Source organism: Ochotona princeps, chromosome 1, assembly GCF_030435755.1.
Source record: "Ochotona princeps isolate mOchPri1 chromosome 1, mOchPri1.hap1, whole genome shotgun sequence".
Taxonomy (NCBI): domain Eukaryota; kingdom Metazoa; phylum Chordata; class Mammalia; order Lagomorpha; family Ochotonidae; genus Ochotona; species Ochotona princeps.
In genome coordinates, this window is record NC_080832.1 from 29,279,512 (window position 1) to 29,299,051 (window position 19,540).

Below are 19,540 nucleotides of genomic sequence, written 5' to 3' on the forward strand. Positions count from 1 at the left end.
ACTACAGCTCCCACTGGAACTTGCACAATCGAAAACAGCTTTGCTCTCCGGTACCTCCAGCAGCGCATCACCTGGAGAAGCGCGGCTCCTTCTTGCACCAGCCGCCGCGCAGCCAGGTAGCCGAGGGGCGGCCAGGTGCCCTCGGCCGCCTGGTGTTGCGAGATCCCGCCTCTTGCCCCCAACCCCGCCCCACAGGGTATCGCAGCGGGGATGCTTAGGCTCCGGGGCAAGGATGGAGAGAGAAATATCCTTTCCGCTGGCGGCCACTGAGCGTGGGGAGAGGCTGCGGCAGTCGCTAGCGCTGCAGAATGTTTGAGTGAAGAAGGGAGCCCCACCAGATTGCCCATCCCGCTCGGTCTTCATTAACTGTCCCCTGGAAGGGGACGGGGGAAACAGATGCACTAACCAGGCGGTGCCACCCTGGATCTTAACTGTGAATGCCCCGCCGTGGAAAATGGTAAACAAAGACATGAATGGATTCCCAGTCAAGAAATGCTCAGCCTTCCAATTTTTTAAGAAGCGGGTAAGGACAGGTTGTATTTCTTCTCTTTTGTTTTCAGTGACTGAGGTACCCCTGGGGTCTGATGACTGGGTCTTCGCTGAATGCCTGGCTGCTGCTGGCTGTGGTCAAGCCTGGGAACTCTGCCAATGGCTTGATTCGCATTGGTTGGGGTGGGGGGGCTGGGGTTGGGGGAGGGCAGGAAGAGTTGCCTTGGGAGGAGGGGGCTGGGCTGAGGTTCCTTGGGGTTTGAGCTGAGAAAGGCAATTTCTCAATCAAAGCCCTCTGGGTGATTATAGGGCGTGTTCAAGACTTGTCTTATGCACAGTTGGGAGCAGTAATTTAGGCAGGAGCTGGTGGAATTGCTTACCCTCTCTCTGTCTGGTCCTTGGAGGGTTCAACTTTTGCACACCCTTCACTCACTCCACGGCTGCATCCTCACCTTCAGCCTGCAGAAGCAGCAGCTGCTTTGCAAGCCTTTGCAGCCAGTAGCGCGCTAGATGTCTATCTGTGGGTATAAATAGCAAAGGACTCAAGTGACCTTTTACAGATATGATGGAATCCAGCATTTCCAGCTGCCTCAGTTTTGCCTGGTGTAACTGCGTCACTTTCTTGTGTTTCTCTTTTCAAGTGGGAGTAAGGGGGTGTCCGTATTTAAGTGACAGTTCAGGGTTATGCTGCTGTACGCATTTATTTCTTAAATTCCTTGTTCTTTTAATCATAGGAGGGGTATTAACAAGGTTACATCAGTTGTAAATGAGCAAGAAACGTTTTCTTCTCTTTTGTGTGTGTTTCACAATAAACTCATTTCTTTATAATGGCCACGCTGCTGGTTTGTATAGATCTGCAGATTGCTATACTAGTGCGAGGGAAGAATTGAAGGATTGTTAAGGACTGGTGACTGACTTAAGAATGTTTCTTCAACAACAGCAGCATCCTGCTGTCCCTAGCTCCCCCCTACTATTTATTACTCAAGGGCAAGTCCATTAACAGGGTTCTCTCCATTCATTCTTCCTTGGCTTCATTCAGGTTCTTTGTGCCATGCCAGAAGCACAGCCCTTCACTTAACTCACCAGCAGAACTCAATGAATTATAGGTTGGGCAAGACTAACTCCTATACCAAGTGGGCAAGCTAGGAAGACAGGGCAGGAAACATAGACAGCATGTCAGGCCCAGCCACAGAGCCAACAGAGCTTCCTGTACACCTTGACAAAGGTCTCATCCATCAAGCAAAAGCTATCCCTAAATTCCGTAAACCAACACAAAACACAATCAACTCATGGACTTGGTGTACCAAGTGAGGTCTCTCACTAATGGAATCTGCAGGTCAAAGAGACCTGCAGCACAACTTCACACAGCTGCACGATTCTGCTCAGTTTTCCTCCTACAGCCCAGGAAGGGCTTACTTTCTGCTGGGAGAAGGGGGTGGAGAGGGCGAGAGCTTTGTGAAGACTAATTTCAAGTAACAAAGGCATTTTGCTAATTAATAAGTACCATAGCCTATTACTCAATACTTAAACTCTCTACTCCCTCTTAATGAATGGATTTGACATTTAAAAGCCCATTAGTGAGATATCCTTTATACCAAATAACTGTCACATAGAAGTTATCTCTTTCTTTCTTTGGTATAGAAATATATGAACAGAAAAATAAATTTAACATCTGATTTCATTTTGCAAAAATGTGTACTTTATCAATGGAACTCAGTTGATACCTCTGAAGACATTGAATTTTGCAAGGAGAAAGCAAGGGTATTGGTCTCCTACCTGATCTTTTGAGTATATACAGAGAAAGTAGTTTGCACCAAGATAACTAGCCAGCTGCTTCATTTGCCTTCTAACCTGATGCTATCAGTCTCTGGAAGTTGTATCTGAGATATCCCAGCTGACTTTGTGATAACAGGAGAAGGTGACTTTTCTCAGGTCACAAATTCCTTATCTCTTCTCAATTTTGGCTTACTGCACAAATTCTATGTTCTAAATGTCTGTTTAAGCTTGAACCATGACTTCTGGTCTCACTTTTTTTAGTGGAGGAGTTTGCTAATTAGACAATTAGTCAAATTGATATTTTTGTCTTTCCAGATCTTCTCTACATATTTATACTCACATTCTTATGCTGTCATGCCTTTGTTTTCTGCTAACAGTCATCCATGGGCCAGTATTCTGTTGGTGAATTTCCACACATTTCTACATGCTTTGGTTTCAACCTAGCTACACAGTATCACAAAGTGAACCTTTGTCCAGTGTCCACTTTGAGTTTTGGTTGGAGCTCAGTAAAGGCTGAGGTTTAGACTCAAGCATGATTGCAGATGCTTAAATAGTGCTTGCTGTAGTTGGAGATGTTCCAAAGGGAGTCAGGAAGCCACCCAATAGAACACAGATGATCTGTCCTCAGAGCTGTGCACCAGTCACCATTTATTAGTGCTGTGTTACAGGCATTGTGGCCATGGGTTATTCCCACCACAACCTGGTAAAGTAAGAAAAACCATTCAGAGTGTGGCTTATACAGATTAGATAACTGGTCCAAGGTCACACAACTAAAAAGTGGCAAAGCTAAAATTTAAATCTTTGATTACAATCTGGTGATTTTAATAGACATTTTCTGATTCAAACCAGTCTACCTCTATACCTTTTTATTCCATAACACAGGGGTTTTTTTCTAAATGAAATATTCATGCCCCTGCTACAATTTATAAAATTGGTAAAGGTGGCTGAGCCACAGGAGCCGCAACAGACGAACCTTTTGAAGCTCCATCCTCACCTTCAGTGTGACAATGACTAGACAAAGCTTTGAGGCTCCAGATTCTAGCAACATAATCCAAAGAAAGACAGGCTTGGTGATAGCTCCACAAAACCCTTTGGATTTATGCTTTTCAAAGCTCACCTAAATCAGCTTATTTTCATTTAGCTGAGAATTGCACTAAACTAGATAAGAGCTCCACTTTGCTTCTCTATGTGTTAATGATAAATTGGTATTATCTAGATAGATATGAACTGTATTTTATCCTGAGAGTCTCCAAAAATTCATTTGAACTGAATAAAAAAAAAAGTTTCCTTATCAGGTTTAGTCTCACAATGGAGGAACTTTATAAGTTATCTGTCCTATTAAAAGTAATCCATTCTCAAGGATTTAAAGATTTGTTATGGCTCAAATTCTTACATAATGACTCACAAACAAATGACTTTGTCTCCCACTTGGTAATCCTTGTGGAAATACACTAGCTATGTGAAAAGAAATTTCTCTAGCCAAGATTACATTACCCCTTGCTAAATTTCAAAGGAGATCTGGCTGCATAGAATTGAGGATTTGGAATGAACCACCAATAACTTCCCTGTTTCAAAGATGAGGAAACTGAGTGCCTAAACTATCAATCACCTGCTCCCATGACAAGGGAGCTAAGGTCAGCCTCATAGTTCCCACATCCAGATCTTGATCCAGCTATCAAATTAGTCTAGTGCTTATGGCCTCGTTCATGCATTTAAAAAAAAAAAAAAGTAGGAACAAAATACAATGTTTTGTTCTCTGCCTAGAAATGCTAGCTTAGATGAGATCCATCTGTCTTGATTCAGTATTTCATGCTTAGGTGCATTTGAACAGCTCCTTGTTTTGTTCTTTTACAATAATATTTTATGTGGCACTAATCTTTGTGGGCACTGTTTTAACCACTTTAAGTGTATTACACACTTAAATCAGCACCTACAGAAACCCATTACTTTGGTGTCACAAATGAGCAGACAGGTGCACTGAGGGTGAGGAACCAGCCCTAAGTCTTTGGCCACTGCATGACAGAAATCGGTGTTTGAATCTAAACCCCAGGTCTCAGAATCCAGGTCCTTAATGTGTACACACCCTGCTCCCTGTGACAGGAGACAATCCAGAGTGCAGCTGGGAAAAGGTGAGAAGCTGTGCCTGCGCTTGCTTCCTCCCTTTTCTAACAGTGACTGGAACAAAGGAAAGGATTTCAACCTGGTTGTGCTGCTTACTCTAGCGGGACTGAGAAAAGCAATCAAGCTCCTCTCAAGGGGTTATTCTTCAGAACTGTTCTATAAACAGCCTCCCTTACCACTACAGTTGTGTTATGCCTGGGTAAAGCTTTCAAACTGAAACAAAGAGCCTCTTATGGGAAACCCTGAAGGTCCTCTCAAAAGGATAGCATTAACTGAGCATTTACAAAGAACCAAACACTCTTCAAAATACTGTATTTGTGAAACCTTCACAATCCTTTCATTGTGCCCATTTTATAGCCAAGCAGACTGAGAGTAAGGGAGGTTAGGTAACCTGTCAAAGTTCATGAAGCTGGGAAGAGGTATAGCTGAACTTTATACTCGAGCAGTCAACTTTAACATGGCAGACTTTGTACCCAGCTCACTGCTGAGACGCTGCAGGTCTGGTTCTCCCCATTGGATGTGACACTTGGGAAGACAAGCCAGGGAGAAATCATGTTTTCTTTTGTTTAGGGCCATAGATAAGGAGGGCTATATTGTCCAAGTGACTTCTGAGGAAAGCAGGCGTGCTTGCCAACAAATCAGAAATCTGTCTTGGATTTCTCCAGGATATATTTGCTCAGACTTCCTGGAAATCACGATGGGGACTTCCGTGGTTTCTGGTGTGAGTTTCCGTCAGAAGCAGTAGAGATCTGAGCTGCCCTAGTCCTGTGCATGCTTCTACAACACAGCAAGTGGCTCCGTCCCTCTGCCCTGGGATATCAGGACAGTTAACTCATCTAAAGCTCCCACCTGATGCAGAGGTCATTAAGACAACTGGTTACCTTGCTTATTGCATCACTTACTCATCAACCCTACTTTTTTAAATGTAATAAAGCATAAATTGAATGAATGACTCCCTCAGGGACTTCTTCCTATTGTTGTCTTCTTCTCTTGAAACACATGAATGCTTTGAACTCTGATGGATGTTAGCTTTCTCTATGTTTGAATATGAATCAAATATAATTTATAACTTTGAAAAATAACTGATATCTGAACCAAAGGCAAGGTGTCACTACCCCGTCACACCTGGCAGGTACTTGGGGAATCTTGAGCTCCCTCCCTAGAGATCCTGGGCCATTCTCTCAGGAAAGCAAACCTCTGCAGAGTTAGTTTCATACTGTCTGTGACAGCCTCCCCTGGTTTTTGGTATGAGTCAGTTTACCTAGCAAGCAGCCAGGTTCCTCTGACAGACTACACAAGGACGCTGACAAATGTATAAAAGATGACGTTAGGGAGAAGGAGGAAAGGAGGAGGGAGAAGAGGAGAAGACACATTAGATGCTGCTTGGCCTCCTCCTCCTGCAACTGTTCCAGTATTTAGAGAAAGAATTACTATTACAGTTTGTTTACTCTCACACCTATTTCTTTTGCAGCTTCATGCAATGACTTGTATTTACAACAAAGGGAAATGAAAATGAAGGATTTAACTAGAGTGATAGAGTATACAACAATCTTCTACTTGGTAGTGCAAGCTGATAAAATATTACTCTAATGGCTTTCTAGGGCCTGCTGTGGCATTTTCCCAAGAAAAGCCCAATTAGTGGCTTGATAGCATTGAAGTCACCTTGGCCTCTTTTCCTTCCCATTGTCAGGGCATTCACCCAATATGCCATTTGTGGGAAGATGATGATGGTGTGTGTGTGTGTGTGTGTGTGTGTGTGTCCCTCTCCCCCTTTATCCTCTGTGCAGGATGTGCTGGTGATCTCTGAAGGATAAGCCATCAGAAGAGCAAAAGAAACCCCCTGAAGTGTAGTTTTTTGTTCCCCGGGGGGATGCAGGAGCACCTTGCTGCTTCCAGGTCCGTCCGTCTCCCAGAGGTGAGCCAGCGTACAAGACCTTGACAGCTGGAAGACTTCAGTGTCTAGAAATAGCAAGACGGGAAATAGTCCCAAAATAGAAAAACACACGCAGAGGCAAGTCCCCATAAGGTCAGAATTAAAATATTTCAAGGAGGATCTGAAATGAAAGTTTGTAATTTGAGGATTAAAAATAAGTATGCATTTATAAGGTTTATTTTTCACAACTGTAAACTTATTGAAAATTGGCTGAATTTCCTTTGAATCCTCTATCTTTCTAGGCCAGTACTTATTAGGATTATATTATAGAAAAAGAATTACAGTGAAGAAAGTTGTGAATATTTAGTTTCCAGGGTGAATAAAAAAAATTGGGTGAAGCTAAACTGCAAGGCAATGGGAAGATAGTGTAAAAATAAGGAAATTTAAAAGAGACCCTCTCCAGACTATCACATGACTCCTCAAATATACACATCCTGAGAACATCGTCTTGTTCATACCTCTATATGCCTGGGACCTAGTACACAATAATCCATTTGAAAAACCAGAAGCAAATTATTTAGATCAGGCACACCACATAGTAGTTGAATGACTTCTTGCGCTGCTAGCATTCCATGCACATGCCTCATTGATGTCCAGGCTTCTCCATGTCCAGGATCCTTCTTCAAGTTCTTGGGCACCCTGGGAAGCTGCAAGCAAAAGCTCAGGTACTCAACCCCTTGCCCGAGTATTTGGATCTGCATAGAGTTCCAGGCTCCTGACTTTAACTTCCAGCCCATTGCAGACAAGTGCCTCTCTCTCTCTCTCTCTCTCTCTCTCTCTCATAAACTTTGAAATAAATTGGAAGACTTACTTTATGAATAACTCTACCTTCCACCTCAATTTTACATGATTAACAAAAAAGACTAATGGAATTATCAATGATTTATCAAACAATATATTTAAAACAATTATGGAACTTAGGAGGTTAGGAAACATTAAAGATATCTGCTGCACTTAATACGCAAAAATACATTACAGAACCTCTACATCTCTTTTAGATAAGAAATGAGAAATACACAGAAAAAGTCTTCAATTAAATATTTTTTTATAGAGGAATGGAGGTTGTGTTGGTTTGTTTGGCTTACTGCTAACCAAGTAGCACAAGTTGGATGGCTCAAAGGACAAAAATCTGAAGACTTACAAGTGTTAACAACAAGTGGAGACCATAGTACTGGGGTCAAGGTTCCCCCAGGGTTGGTTCCTTCTGAGGGCTGTTAGAGAACTCTCTGGCTCATAGATGACCACTTTCAACTGGATTATCTTGTCATCTTTGTATATGTATGTTCCCCTTTCAACATCAGTTATCTTGGGTTAGGACTGACCTCAATGACTGTATTTTAACACGACTGCCTTTCTAAAAGTCCTACCTCTAACAAGATCATATTCGTAGGTACTGGGGTGAAGACTTCAATCAACAAATGGCCAGGGCAGGTAGGGGTGGGGGAGGAAAGGCCAGAGATACAACTGATTCCCTAACAGCTCTGTCTCTGATCACTGAAGTTTGTGTCTGCAAGGAAACATCCCCAATTGGATAAATTCTAAGGTAGAATTTTTTACTTTGTTAAAGTTGGCAGATTCCATGAATCATCAAATATTGTTAAAAAGTCTGCAATATTGTCAAGTACCAGGAGGTATCACCTCTCACACAGAATATGGTTTTTTCTTTTTTAAGAAAAAAGACAGTAATGTGATAGAGGGAGGTAGGTAGGGATTGGGGGCGTGGGAAGTGCTGCTGCCTGTTATGTAAGAGATTAAGAGGGTAACTGGCTAGTACAATGTATAATATTACATTTAAGAGCCTGCAATTAAATAATGATCTACAAGCAGGTTTTCCCCAAGAACGTTAATATAATTGCTTTTTATTTTAACCACTTGATCCTAAAGAGTAAGTGTTACATAGTAATGACCTGGATATGTGTGTGTGTGTGTGTGTGTGTGTGTGTACTGTAGTTATCAATCTCAGCAAAGCAGTAGGATCTAATTTATTTGTCTGTTAGGCAACTTTTATGTAAAGGGCCACATCTTCTCTATATGGCCACTAATAAGAGTGAGGTCACTGCTAACCTTTGGTCTTCTGGAATTTAATGAGCACATTGTGCCAGCTGCTTGAAGTTAGATTTCCAGAACTAATCTCGGAAGGGTACATTATTCTTCTACTGTATCTTAGCAGGCATCACTTGTGATAGCTATCTCTTGCACTGCACATTTCTCTTTTTTCCCCCAAAAAATCACAGCAATGAAAATTTCTCATGTGTTTTCTTTCATTCTCCTTCAGAATTCATTTTAGAATGAGGACTGAAATCCTACCACTCCACACAAACCTTGTTTTTGCTTAATGGCAATAACCAGTGTGAATAGAGCACCTTGATGTGTTACACATGACACTTTAATGCTTCAGGTAGTAAGGGGGGGGTGTAAGAATCATAAACTTGTTTACCTTTGCCCTCACCCTCCTCTTCCCCTTCGAAACTTTATGTCCCCCCAGTAAATAAACTTCATAGCTCCAATTATTTTTTATTAATATTATCTGTCAAATTATAATTACATATTGGGGTGGAAATTTAATTAATGTTTTCAACGCTAATTAGTGTTCTCCTGGACCTGACCTCTAGGAGAGTAGGATCTCTTCTCTTTTTTCTTTTCTTTTCTTTTCTTTTCTTTTCTTTTCTTTTCTTTTCTTTTCTTTTCTTTTCTCTTCCTTTCTTTTCTTTTCTTTTCTCTTTCTTTTCTTTTCTTTTCTCTCTCTCTCTCTTTTTTCTTTCTCTCTCTCTTTCTTTTCTTTTTCTTTTTATCCTTTCTTTTACAATTATGCTCCTGAAAAGATTGCCATATATACTAGCTGGAACCAAAAAGATAAAAACTCACAACATTCTGGGGCTAGTGTAATGATATAGTAGGTTAAACCATCACTTGCAATGCCAGCATTCCACATCAGAACACCCCCGTGCAGTACTGACTGTGCTGCTCCCAGCCCAGCTTCCTGCTAATGCACATAATAAGGCAGTGGAAAATAATCCAAGTATTTGGGCCCTTGCCATCCACATTGGACACTTGAATGAAGTTCTTGTCTTTGGCCTGGTCCAGCCCCTGATGTTGCAAGCAGTTGGAAAATGAAACAAGGTATGAAAGATGTGTATGTGTCTCGTCTCTGGTCTCTCTCTCTCTCTCTCTCTCTCTCTCTCTCTCTCTCTCTCTCTCAACCCTCTCCCACCTCCTCCTGCCTCTCTCCATCTCAATGCCTTTCGAAAAATAGATAAGAAAATAGATGAATAAATAAAGATGAAATTCTTATCTGTGGAAGAGAAAAGGAGAACTTAATTCTAAAACATATTTAGAAACTATAAGTCCTTTCATTTTATTCTGCTTGGCGAAATGGTAAAGTCTGAGACACATTTATATTCTAAAGTACATCTCTTTTGAAGTCACTGTCTTTTCTATCATTTACAGCCCCCTGCAAAGTGATCTGTGCAATAAATTGCTCTTATAACTTGGCAGTCGGTTTAAGATTTCTCTTTTCTGAGGGAAGTCACATTTAGCATGATATAATCTCATAGTGTATAATCCTCAAAGCCTCAGTTGCCAGGAAACTCAAAACTAAATTTAAAGGTAAATTTCAGGGAGCTACTTAGACACATCTTTAAAAATAACTTTTGATGCTGAATTTAACTTTTATCTTCCATTTCTATTTTAACTCTTCTGTCTTATTTATTGCATGGTAAACCACCTTGCTTGGTAATGGTGCATGAAAGCATGTACTATTAAAAATAAAACAGGAAGTAATGATCAAGACTAGTCCTGAAGATGAAAAAGATCATCATTATACTAATGCATTACCATGAGAATAGCAGCAAATAGAAGTAGTTTGAAAATATACAAAGACTTTGCAAAATTTATGAAAAGTGGAATTAAATGATAAGACTGTTTTGATGCAACTTAAGATGTCAATACATGCAGGCTTGTTTTTCAGACCATACATTTTGTATGAACTTTCTGAAAATCCCTGGCAATTCTTCTCCACTAGGTTTCCTTCTAGAGAATGCTTGCTTTGTATCCGATGAAATTAACCACAGAACCAGAGCTAATGTTTAAGCCCTGGGTTTATTATCTCAGAGAGACAGCATAAGCCATTAAACTCAAAGTAAAACTATAAGAATGTTTCCTGCTTGTGTCACCAAAATAAGGTAATGCACTAAGTTCCTGTTATCTGTTATTGTGTAATTATCTGAAACTTGGGAATCAAAACCAAACACACTTTATCTGCTCATGAGTCTGTGCATTAGGAATTTGTTTTGCTCATCTAGTTGGTTCTACATCCTCTGATGCTGGCTAGGTCTTTCTTTGGCTGTGTTCAACTGAGAAAATTCTGTTCAACTATTTCTCAGTGGCCTCTTTCTCTGCATGGTGTGGTTTCCTTATAACATCAGTCTTGAATAACCAAGACTTCTTAGATGGTTGCTGTCTTTAAACAAACAGGAAAAACACACAGTTCTCGTTCATCAAAAAAAAAAAAAAAAAAAAAAAAGAAAAGAAAAGGAAAAGCCACAAACCCAGCCTGGATTCTAGGGGAGAGAATAACCCCCCTCTCAGTTGGAAGAATGACATGAGGAAACTATGGGGAAACTATGTGGAAGTTCTTATTTGTTCCATTAAAATGTAGCATAATTGTCCAAATTATACCCAGCTGTACTGAACTTATCTATGTTTTCTTTTTAATTGAAATATTTGATGGAATGGTTAAGTCACTGCTTAAGATGTCTGATCCCAATTTTGAATACATTGTTCAAGTCCCAGCTACTCAGTTTCCTTCCTGGCTTCCTGCTCATCATGGGAGACAGTAGATGATGGGAACCTGGAGCCCTCCTGGGAGGCTTGGATGGAATTCGGTGCTCATGACTTTAGCCTGGCTCAGGCCTGGCAACTGTGAGCATGTGAGGAAGGAGCCAATGGATGAAAGATCTCTGTTTCTCACTTTCTCTCTTTCTCTCTTCCTCTGTGTGTGTGTGTGTGTGTGTGTGTGTGTGTGTGTGTGTCTACCTTTTGAATAAAATGAAACCACATAAATAGAAAAAATTTTAAGTGACAAAAAGGGGGTAGGCATTGCAGTGTTGTGTGTTCTGCCAGAACATCAGAAAATCATGTCAGAATGCCTGTTCAAGTCCTACCTGCTCCACTTCCCATCTGTCTTCCCACTAATGTGTCTAGGAAGGCAGTGAACGATGGCCCAAGAATTTGGGTTCCTTCCATCCATGTGGAAGACCTGGATTGAGTTCCAGGCTCCTGTTTTCTTCTTCTCCCAGCTATAGGAATTTCAGCCCTTTGGAGAGTGAATCAGTGGATGGAAGATCTCTCTAAATACTTATCTCTCCCTCTCCATTGTTCTGCCTCACCAATGTTAAATAAATATTTCAAAATAAGTACATGGTAAATAAAATATTTTAACAACACTCAAGAAGCAGAAGACACATCCACCCACCACCTCAAAGATAAAGATATTAAAGCTTCATAAAATGGTATAGTAAAAACTCTACTGGATTCTTAATTCACCACATTCTAGTTTGGTGATATTGAGCAAGGTATTTAACATCTTAATCCTGTTGTCCTATTAAAAAAAGTTTAAAAGTAACACAAGGCTTGCAGAACTATTATGAAGATTAAATAACATTACACATGTAATAATATGTATACTAGTGCCTAACACATACTCAACACTCAAAGCATATTATTAGGCCATATCTCAAAGTACTACTCTAACTTTACAGCTTATTTCCCTAAGCTTTTCCTTTCCTTTTTTTATTTAAATATCAAAGAAGAAGAAAAGATTTATTACCGTGATTTTATCAGTACAATTTTGGACATATATTGAAATTCACACTGAAGCTGTTAATTTACATACAAGTTTTGTTCATGCAATTAGAAGATAACATGGATTTTTCACAATGATTTGAGTTGTCCTCACATAGACATTTCTCTTTCCACACATCAGTGTTCTGAAGAGATAAACAATGTAGATTTTGAAATATTTCTAACTTTTTTTCAGATGCCGAGCTTTTGAGCTCAGAGTTGAAACTATTCACATTTTCTCATGATTTTCTTCTGTGTCATCAAGATGGTTTTTGATGCAGCACTTCCCCACAGAGGGAATCACAACCATCTGTGAGATAATCTTCCAAATTGCTTCCAAGTTGCAAGTTCGAATGTGAGGATTTCTTGTGGCCAGATGGCATATCCCAGGTGGGAGCCTGCACAGGTGCTGAGGTGACTGGCTGAAGAGCTGGAAGCCTTGGCTTATCTGTTCCCTCCCCTTCTGCTCCATGGAGTTGACTCTGTCCTGTTAGTTCTCCACTGAAAATTCCTCTCAATCAAGCTTCCTTTGTTTGTTTTTCTAGGATCTTTCTGTGGTTGAAGTCTATATGGCTTCTGACTCTTCAGCCATCTTGTATCTTTCCCCTTAACTTTTGCGTCTGATATAAATTATGATTGTCTCCATGAGTTTACTTGAAATATACTTTCAGAAAATCTCTTTGCTTTAGAAGCAGGTTGACTAAAACTTAAGTCTCAAAAGATCTGTGAGTCATCAAAAAGGGCTCATAATTTTGCTAGTTTGTTGTTTATAGGCTTAAGAACCACTGAACATAATTAATTTATGTCCTATAGACATTTGTTCCTTGAGCAATTGCAGTGGTGTCTGGCTTCAGTGCCAGAATAATAACTCATTCACACAGGATCTCATTAAATCAAATGACACCAAATCACGCTGCTGTTTTAGTTACATGTGCACCAGACACTGATGGAGGAAGAGATACTCAAGCAATACTCTCTCACACATAATCAGTTATGGACAAAACTATCTAATTTAAGGAGTTATATATAAACTTGTATCTTATCTGCCTGATGCTGGGAAGTCAAGACAAGAAATCTATTTGAAATTCAAAATCAACATCCATCATCAACACTCTGAAATGTTCTTAAAGCCTCTTTACTACTCCTTATTCACCGAAATCTCTCTCTTCAGTGGCCCCACAATTATGGCCCTTTCAAGTTTCCCTCTTGCTTTTGTGTGCTTCCTCAGATTCCTATCAGGCTCTTTCTGGTCTGTCTTTCCCTAAAATGCTTGTGATTCAGGCTCAATGCTTTGCCAACCAGTCGTTCACTGTCTTTCTGTTGTTTCCGTCCAAACACAGTTCTTCAGCATTCTCACTTTTCTATCTGCTTTCCGTCGTCTTCTGCCTGTCCCGCAACTCAAGATTTCATTCTTTCCCCTGCTTTAAATATAATCTATATTCCTTTCATAAATATATCAAAAAAATAAATATATCAGTTCCTGGGTACAAGACTCCAATTCCCAATTGAACATTTCATATTCTAACCAAAACATGCCACAAACACCTGATCTAGTCACATTCGAAACCTGAACTCTTGGGGCAGGCATCTGGTGCAGCAGGTAAATGTTACTTGGTATGGCTGCATCCCTTAAGGCCTTCTGATTCAGCTTCCTGCTAATGCATACCCTGGAAGGCAATAGCTGATGACTCAAGTACTTGGGTTCCTACCACTTGGGTGGGAGTCTCAGACTGAGCTCCATGCTTCTTGTTTTGTGCTGCTCCACCACTGACTTACAGGCATGGGGTGAATGAAGCACCAGATGAAAAGTCCTTCTCCATCTGTTCATCTCTCTCTGTCGCTTTTTTTGAGTAACACAAGGATGGCCCAGTGCTTGGGCTCTTGCTACTCATTTTAGGCTCCATTATTTGGCCTGGCTTCAACCCTGCATGATACAGCAATTTGTGGAGTGAATCAGTAGATAGAAGATCTCTCTCTCTCTCTCTCTCTCTTTGTCTTGTCCTCTCTTTCAATAGCTCTGCCTTTCAAATAAATAATTAATTCTGAGTGAAAAAAAACTAATTTCTTGATTGTCCTTCCTATTTGATTTTCTTTCTTTCTCAATTTCCTCCATTTCTGTAACTGAATCTGTCATTTGCTAATGTTAGAGACACAATTCAATTATTACAGATTTTTATAGAAAATTATTGTTAAAGAAGATTATTCCTCTTTCTTACTCTCTTTTCTTTTTTATACTTTTTGTGTGTCTGTGATTTATCAGTACATTCTTTCACTTCAAAAACAAGTGTTTCTGTTGTTGTAGCTGTTGACTGCTTATCTGTTTTTCATCTGTGTTTTATCTCAGGAGCCTATACCTTGCTGCAAGCCATCACTGTCCTTCACCTGAACTATAATAGTCTCTCTTCAACTTTCCTCTTCAGCTTCCCTGCCTTTCTTTTCCTTAACTTTCTTTCTTTCTTTTTTAATTATTTGTATTGTTTTTCATTATATAGCTTTGAAGGTATAGGGACTCTCCCCTTCCCCACCGCCAACTTCCTTTCCTACCATCCCCCCCTTCCTTATCACAGCAGTGTAGTCCTCCCACAAAGGAACCACAGCACTATAGACAAACTAGCAGCTTTCCTTAGCAGCGAGTGTTCCCCAGGAACAAGGCATTGGAATGAAAAGTACTTCCCCAAAGTCACACAGAGAAGCGGAAAGCAAGATGTTGGAAGCCAGGTCCATTCCCAATTCTGTGACAGTTAGTTCTCTATTCTTGCAGATTTCTACTGTGGCTCTCTCTCCCTCTGCCACTTTCTCGTTCCTTTTCATTTTTAGTTTCTTTCTTTCTCTCTCTCTCTCTCTCTCTTTTTATTAACGAAGCACTTCATTTTATATTCAATACACACATACTTTCACTTAAATTATATTTTTCATCCTTGCGTATCTAAGAACAAAAAATGTTCCTTGTTTCCCAAAAACTTTGTCAGAAGCAAAGCTTTTCTCTCTCTCAATCTCTCTCTCTCTGAAATCAGACTGAGCACACATATGTAAACATTGAGTAGTTCCAGATTGAAAATCCTTTTCTCAAGTGGTTTAGCCATGCTTCTGTGGATTCTGCTGCATGTCAACCAACTGTTTCACATAGTTGCTGAAATCCCCTGCTCAGTCTGAACAGAAGGACACAGTTAAGTCTTTCACCGTTTAGCCTACCTCCCTGCCTGTGCCATCTCAGGGACACAGAACCTCCCTTTCTCTGTCCTCCCTGCCCTTTAACCTGAAATGTTATCCGTTCGCTAGCACCCATCACCCTTACTTCACGGGTGGCTGAATTCCTGTGTTATTCCAGACTCGGCTAAAGTTCCAAGATGTTTGTTCCTTTATGTGATTGTTCAGCTCTTCGTAAGTATCAATCTGCAGTAATCGCTATCCTTGATTGATAGATTATTGTACACTAGCCCAAGTGGCATTTCCATTTACAAAACGGTCAATGATTCTCTCCCCCTAGTGATTCACACTCAGGAATGCGGGCCTCCTTAGACTTGCTTTACCAAGAAGGGTATTGAGCATTCAGAAGCTGAAGTAACTTCCTCAGGTCATACTGATAAGAAGACTCAGGTCAGCTGATGGCCTTTGAGAGTCTATCTCCATGACATCACATCGTTTCTCCATCCGCTGCTGTGGTTTTGCAATGGGCATTCTAAACTGACCATCTATTGCTATTCGAACTTTGTTGCCTTGCCTGCGTCATCAGATCATTTAGGAGAAGAAAAAAAAATCCAGCTTTCTCAATTCTAAAAATCTGTTTTCTAAATAGCCTTTGTTTTCCACTCCTATTTCCCTGCTGAGGGTCAGGCCACCTTGACCTTTACCTGGAGAGCTACCACTGCCTCCTACATGGCCTCCTGCTGCTATTCTTTTTCCATGGAGTAATCCAAACTTTGCCTCAGAAGCACTTTGTAAAACCTAAGTCTGAACTTGACATCCCTGTACTTGAGCTTCTGCAGTGGTTCATCAGAGCTTTCAAAATAAAGTTTGACCATTAGGGAGGCTAAGAAAGCTCTCTTGATTCCATCTGTTATCCTCATGTCTTTGCCTTTGTTCCCCTTCTTGCTCACACTGGACTGCACTCTCCTGCCACGCTGCGGAGCATGCCTTTCCACACCTATCCTATCCTGCTATCTGCTCAAGGGTTTTGCAGTTCTAAGAGGCTATTCAAAAAGATATCTCACTAATGGTAGTTCAGAATAGCTGATTATCTACTTTTTCATTATTATTATTTAAAAGTCAGATATACAGAAAGGAGAGACAGAGAGAAAGATCTTCCCGTCTACTGGTTACTCCCCAAGTGGCTGCAACTGCCAAAGCCAAGCCAATCTGGAGCCAGGAGTCAGGAGCTTCTTCCAGATCTCCCATGTGGATGCAGGGTCCCAAGGTCTTGGGCTGTCTTCTGCTGCTTTCCCAGGCCACAAGCAGGGAGCTGGATGGGAAGTGGAGCAGCCGGGACATGAACTAGCACCCATTTGGGGTCCCTGTGGTTGCAAGGCAAGGATTTAGTCACTAGGCTATCATGCCATGCCTGAAAATAACTGATTGTGCCTGCGGAGTGATCCCTGTTCCTTAGGTATGTTCTTGTGATCTTGACCTTCACACACGCTCTTTGCTTAGTAATTCCCCCTTGGCAGCCCTGTTATCTGCACCCTCTGATCCTCCAAGTCCTTTCTGTCTGTTTTTTCAGCAATGAGCTTCTTCAGGTGTGGCACAGATCTCACTATGGTAGGATTATCTTCCATTCTGTTAACCCGTGTACAGACAAGCTGCTTAAGGTCAGCTTGTCTCCAACCCACAGTGAGTTCTCAGTAATCTTCCACTCAGTATTGATGGATTCCCAGCCCTAGGCTGCCTTGTGATTCATCCTGAACCTTTAATTGGTTTACGCAGTGTTTGTTGAGGACTTACTGGTTCCTAGAGGCTGAGACAAGGGACTGAAACAAGAGAATCACACAGACGGAAATAGGTTCTGAAGAAGTTAGCCAATCGAACTGTAAAAGTAGAATAGTCACTCCAATCACAGAAGGGCAAACGTTATAGGATTCCACTTATCTGAGGTCCTTAGAATAGTCTATTCCATAGACAGACAGAGGAAGTTGTCATTATCAGGGGTTAGGACAGTGTGGGTGAGGAGTTATTACAAAATGATATGGAGCTTCAGTTTGGGAAGATGAAAAAATTCCAGCGATGGGTGCAGTAATGACTGCAGAGTGACAGAAATGTTCTTATTATAATAATATTTATTTTATATATATATATATATTTCACTGCAACTGAAAATTAGGGGTGAATGTTTAGTAATGCTACCTAAAACACTTGCATTCCTTTTTTGAGTGTATGGGTTCAAGTACAAGGTCTGTTTCCAACCCAGGCTCTTGCTAATGTACATCCTGAGAGGGAGCTCACATACTTGGGGCCCTGCTATCCACCAGGGAAACCTAGATGGAGTTCCAGGCTGTCCCAATTGTTGTGGGCATTTGAGGAATGAACCAGCACAGAGATGATCTCTATGTGTCTGTCTTTACTGCTCTGCCTTTTAATCAATTGAAAAAAAAGTTAAATTTAATTCTAAAAAGTTAAAGCACAATAAAATAGATGGGAAATGTGCTTGAGAAAAATAAAGACAAGAAAGGGTGTAGGGAAGACTGTGGAATCAGACAAGAAGGACCTCATTGCTACAGGGATTCTTCCTGTTATTTTGTTCAAGAACTGAGCTGCAGCTTCAGCCATAGGTTCAGAAGATTCATCTTGATCTGGAACTTTCAACTGATTGTCAGTTGGCAACAAGTGCAGCGTTTGAGATGTGTGTTGCTAAATTCCTGAGAAGCAGATACCTTTCATCCCCCTAGCACCTCTTGCATCCAACACAGTGAATTCCTCCAGAGGAATAATGGGATCTCAAATGGTTACTCAGACCTGGCATTTATCTTTTGATGTCTGCCTTTTGCTTTGATATAAGCTTTTTTCTGTTGTACATCATCAAAGAATTAGAAGGTGCTTGAGAAGGTGAAAATGACTAGGTTTTGAAAATCAGATAATTATGCCTGATTTATGTCTTTGGTGTCTACATAAATCACTATAATATCCATGCTTCCTTGAGTTTAGCTTTATATTATTTACTTTTCCTAATTCACTAAAGATAACTATGTGTACTCCAAGTAATATTGTAATATTGTAATATTTTAGAAAGTGGTCAACTCTGTTCTTTTTGACATTCAAGCAGAAGGTTTTATTAAAGTAAATATTATCAAAATTTGAGGCTTAAAAATTGTATATCAAAGCTTGATCTCCACCAAGTCAAAATAGCTGGTTGAAAAGTAGAATTTATTTCTAATCAAGGCTGTTTTGATTTTACAATGTCAACTTGAAAGCCTAGTTATTACTATTATTATTATTATTATTATTATTATTGTGGCTTGGCCAATAAATAAATAAATAAATACAGATCTTTTAATCCTCTTGTTTGCTTCTAATCTATGAACTTCACCATTTAGAGACTGTATGACCAATAAGACTTCATGAAATATTAAGACTAATACTTAATCTTATAATGTTTCTTAGTGGTAACTATTGAAGATTTTGAAAATACATAAATCTTTTCCAATGTAGTAGTGAGATGTGTACAGCTTATTAAGAACTGGCAAATTATGAGCCACTTTATATTAGCTAGATCTTAAAGTAGAGATTGCCAGAGTTTAATTCTTCCAAAATTGAAAACATTCTGTCCTTATCTCATTCTTCAAAATACCCAATGAATACTTGAAGTGTAGCTGGAAATACATTCCGGAAACCAGAAAAGTTATCTAATCAGGAAGATGACAGATGACTTAGAGAATAACCTTCCATGACCATGTTGCTCTTACTTAATTTCCTTCTTTTTTATTGTATGAAATGAGAGCCCTTGATATTTCCATCACTGTGAAGTATTGGTAACACTATTGACACTCTTTAAAAGCTGGAGGAGCAGGCACTGTACTCAGTGCGTTCTACTACCCCTTGGGACACCAACATTCCATATTGGAGTGCCTGAGATTGGTTTGCACCTCTGCTTCCAATCCAGCCTCCTGCTGACACACACCTTGGGGTTCAGCAGACGCCCACTCCAGCACTTGCATCTTTGCCACCTGCCAGGAGTGCCAGGCTCCTGATTTCACCATGACTCCTCCACGGATACTGCAGACATTTAGGGATTGAACCAGATGATGGGCAGCTTTTGTTTCCTCTTCCTGGCTTTCAAATAAATTTTTTTAAAAAGCTTTAAAACAATACTTTTAAAAAAGAATATTAAATGAGTGCTAAATCAGAACCCTTGTCTGAATAAGTCAATAACTTAAGTGATAAGGTCAATCA

The 19,540-nt window shown here is 40.3% G+C and overlaps 1 protein-coding gene across 1 annotated transcript in view; it reads left to right on the plus strand.

Annotated features, from left to right (window-relative positions):
* The first annotated feature begins 249 nt into the window (after positions 1–249).
* SGK1 (serum/glucocorticoid regulated kinase 1) overlaps positions 250–19,540 on the plus strand; it is a 122,231-nt gene continuing 102,940 nt past the window's right edge. The window contains exon 1 of the mRNA XM_004587248.3: positions 250–523. Coding sequence (XP_004587305.2) covers positions 455–523 — 69 coding nt within the window. The 5' untranslated portion in view covers positions 250–454. The remainder of the gene's footprint in view (positions 524–19,540) is intronic.